The sequence below is a fragment of the Barbus barbus genome, assembly GCF_936440315.1.
Source record: "Barbus barbus genome assembly, chromosome: 1".
Lineage (NCBI taxonomy): Eukaryota > Metazoa > Chordata > Actinopteri > Cypriniformes > Cyprinidae > Barbus > Barbus barbus.
Genome location: NC_136729.1, coordinates 31,272,317 through 31,276,330, shown reverse-complemented (window position 1 = coordinate 31,276,330; position 4,014 = coordinate 31,272,317). Strand labels below are relative to the sequence as shown.

The window sequence follows — 4,014 nt, the reverse complement described above, 5'->3', positions numbered from 1 at the left end:
TTCTTGTCACATTCAGTAGATGACTCTATTAATTCACTGCTAAAATGTAAGATTAAAACCTTACATACACAATGTTGTGTGATGAATTCCCTGCTGGCAAACACATCTGTTTAAAATGAAACTTGTCAGCACATGTAATGAATTAGAGGTATATACTTCATGTTCCGTTCTGATGCCTTTGACATATGAACCTATTAGGTTTACTTCAGCAGTTGACTGGTGAGACCAGTATCACATCTTCTTATCATGCCGTCCAAAATGATTAAAAGGGGGAGAGAGAGACATCACACATCAGCTTTTATGCTGCAAAACATTTTGAGAAAGCAATACACAAGCTGGTGAAAAACGGCAGAGTGTACAAACACAACCTTTTGCACGTAAGGACACACACGAAAAATTCACACATTCATGATAGGTGAGGTATGCAGTTGCCAGTCAAATAAACCATTCCAGAAAAAAGTGATTTCAAAATACATGACAGAACATAAAATTATATAGACAATGGTAAAATAACTCATTGTATATGGCAGATACAACACAAACATATAAAAGCACACATACACAGTAAAAACTGTGATTTACAAATCCCCTCTATTGAAAATAATGCAATTCTCAAATAAACAATACATGTTTTAAGCACTGGGTTACTCTTTGATTGTGTCCAGTGTGTTTTTTTTTTCAGTAGGTCATTGGTTTCCATAGTGACATTAGCAGGCTATTTTTTATTTCATTATTTATTTCCTCATAGCCATTTTTGCCTGAAATTCGCACAGCAAATGATCTTAGAAATCATATTCCCTTGTCCTCAGCCACTCAGGGTTATTTCATATCTTGCATTTGGTTAACATACTATTATATCCCACACACATGTGGCATTGGGGCCATAATTGTACTAGCCTGATGTTCACTGATGTATGGAATTCATATTTATATTCATAGGGTGTTGGCATTTACAGTTATAAATAGATTTTGTGAAGATATGCTGAACCTAAAATCCTGAATTTCCAGTGCCACATTTTAGACACTATCTTGACTTAAGGGCTGTAATTCAAGGCAATTACGCAAACCTATTTTCTGAATTGAAGTTAATTGATGTGTGTTCCGAACACTGGCTTCTATAAATACTAGAAATATGTCCTATCCCACAAGCTGCATTTGCAGAATAATCCAGGACCTGACAATGAAAGCTTTCCCTTTTTTGTTCAGTAACAGGATTTTTCATGGGGAAATGTGACCATTTATACAGCGCTCTAGAGTCACCGCATCCATCAGGCCCACCATTCATATCTAAGTGCTCCATGCGATTTAAAATCTGCTGTTTTCAGTGGCCAGTTTTTGTTTCCAGTGTCTCAAAAAAAAAAAAAAGAAAACACATCGGTGCAAAGGGATGTAATATGCCACAACTGAAAACAAACAAACAAAAAAAAACACAACTTTTGTCTCATTGCTCTAATAACCATCGCAGCTGACCTTAATTCTACCATCACATGAAAGTAAACCATTCATTCCCCCAGTTCTCAAAATGAAAAAGAAAAAAATAAGATATTAACCTTTTTGACTTGTGATTTCATGATTCAGTCACTTCACATATCTTTAAATAAATAAGATTTGTAAAGACACTTGTTAAAATAATTATACACCCTGGCTCTCACTGACATTGCTGAATGTCTTAATGCACACTGTCATCTTCATTACGACAGCATGTCCACAACCAAAATTTAAACAGCATTAGTAGAGTTTGGTTCGTCCAACATGGTCAAATTTGCGTCTCCTGCACGTTATCCTTTGAGCTGGCTTGGATTAGTAAAGGTTCATGCACTGAACTATGCAGCGAGCTGAGAGCGGACACATGATTATAAGTTTTGTAGGAGTTATAGTGGTTGTAATGCTCATGCTCCAGGGGCGGGAGAGTCAGGTGACTCTCCATGGCCGGAACCCTCGTCAGCTCCTCGTGTACGTTGATGATCTCGATGGTGCGGGCCGGCCCATCGTGATCCTGCTGGTGGTGCTGCTTGCGCATCTTGTAGAATATTATGAGCATGACGGCTGCCATGAGCGTGATGGCCACAAAGCAGCCAATGATGATCTTGGTGGTTTTCATCACCTCCTCCAAACCATTGAGAGAGCCATCAATGTCTATGTCAGTCACGGGAATGGTGTACGCTCTCTCGGTGGCAATAGGTGTTCCCCTTGTGGTCGAAGAGGACGCCCAACCAAAAGATGGCTGCACTGGTGTCCTACTATCCCCATCGATAACGGTTTCAATTGTCTCTACAGTGACCGTAGTGAAGTAACTAAAGCCGCTGTTGTCGACTGATGTCACATTGAGGACAGCGGAGGCTGAAATGTTGCCTAGCATGTTGCTTACGATGCAAGTGTAGGTTCCCGTGTCCTGGATGGTGACGTTGGTGAAGTTTAATGTTCCGTCGTTTTGGACGGAGATGCGCATCTTGAGTGCCCCATGTGTTATGATGGAGCCATTTGGTGTTAGCCAGCTGACCGAGGTCACTGAATTCGTCCGACATTTGAGCTCTGCCGCCATTCCTTCAGTCAAATTGAGGTCGGCAGGTGGCTCGACGATAACAGGCGTGTAGCACTGAAAATAGCTCTGGTCCAGCTCTCCGATGTAGCGCCCCCTGAGGCTGGGAGGGGAATTGCAGCGGGCGCAGCAGCTGGTGTTCGTAGGTACGGTCTCTCTCAGCCACCAGCTCAGCCAAAGTATGTCACAGTTGCAGTTCCAGGGATTGTGATGCAAATGCACTCGCTGCAGGTGGTGCAAAGGTGTGAAGAGATCATGGGGCAAAAAGGTAAGGTTGTTGTGAGCCAGGTTGAGCTCTCGTAAAGAGTGCAGGTCATCAAAGGAGTTCCGCTCTATGGTTTGGACTTGGGCGTGCATCATCCACAGCTTCTGAAGATGGACGAGACCCTTAAAAGAACTGGGCTGAATGACGGTGAGCTGGTTCCCGGACATCTCCAGCTCATCCAAACGAATCAAGGGCTGAATATTGGGGACCTCTTTGAGGTTACACATGCCCAGATTCAGGTAGCGAAGGTTACTCAAGCCCTGAAATGCTCCACTGGAAATGTAGGAGAGACGCTTCAGCTCTCCCAAGTCCAACCGCCGCAGGGAGGGCAAGCGACTGAAGGCATCAGACGGTATGCTCTCAATAGGGTTATTCCTAAGCCACAGCTCTTTCAGTTTTGATAGATACTCAAAGGCGCCATTTGGGATGGTCGTGAGGCGATTGTCAAAAAGCTCCAGAGTGTTAAGGCTGGTCAGCCCGTTGAAGGCGCCAATCTCGATGTTACGGATGTGGTTTCTGCTAAGCTGAAGAATCTCAAGGTGTCGCAGGTGCTTGAAACTGTCTACTTTGATGACCTGGATCTGATTGTCCTGAAGGTTTAGATACCGTGTATTGGTAGAGATGCCATCAGGGACATCCTTTAGCCCTCTGCGTGTGCAGATGACCTTACTAAACTGATTACTGCAGGAACATACGGAGGGACAGGTTTGGGCTCGTACCAATCCAGCGACGACAAGCAACTGCAGGGCTAAAAGCAGGAGAAACAAGGGGTCAAACCAAGCCCCTTTCCATCTAGGACCTCTCAACATCTGGCGCTGATGGTAAGAGGTCATCTTGTTCAACATTCATAATTTAATGCCCGCTGAGTTTCTCTCCCCAAACATTTATAGGCAGTCTGAAAAAAAGGAAAGAGGAAAATAAATATGTTAGCAAAGTATGTCATGTTGACTTGTCAGCGTAGCATGATGGCAGTCAAACAGAGCATCAAATTCCTCTGTTCTGCAATTTATCAAGTAGAACATTCTTCTGTCAAATGGAAATGCATGTACATTTCTGATATTCTGATGAAAACAAGTACTGCTGTTTAGGCAGTGCACATGCAAAACAGAGTCTTTCTGATGTGATTGATGAATTGAGCATCATTACCATCAAAGCTGTTAAATGAGCCTGCACATAGAAGCACACACACTACAATACATTCAAAGTGTAA

General features: G+C 42.9%; 1 protein-coding gene across 1 annotated transcript; it reads right to left on the bottom strand.

Annotated features, from left to right (window-relative positions):
• Nucleotides 1–1,756: 1,756 nt before the first annotated feature.
• Nucleotides 1,757–3,649, bottom strand: LOC306886251 (leucine-rich repeat-containing protein 4C-like; the record flags this gene model as incomplete). Its single annotated transcript, XM_079443204.1, has 1 exon — nt 1,757–3,649. One exon carries the CDS (start codon nt 3,647–3,649, stop codon nt 1,757–1,759), a length of 1,893 nt encoding a protein of 630 aa, XP_079299330.1.
• Between the last annotated feature and the right edge of the window lie 365 nt (nt 3,650–4,014).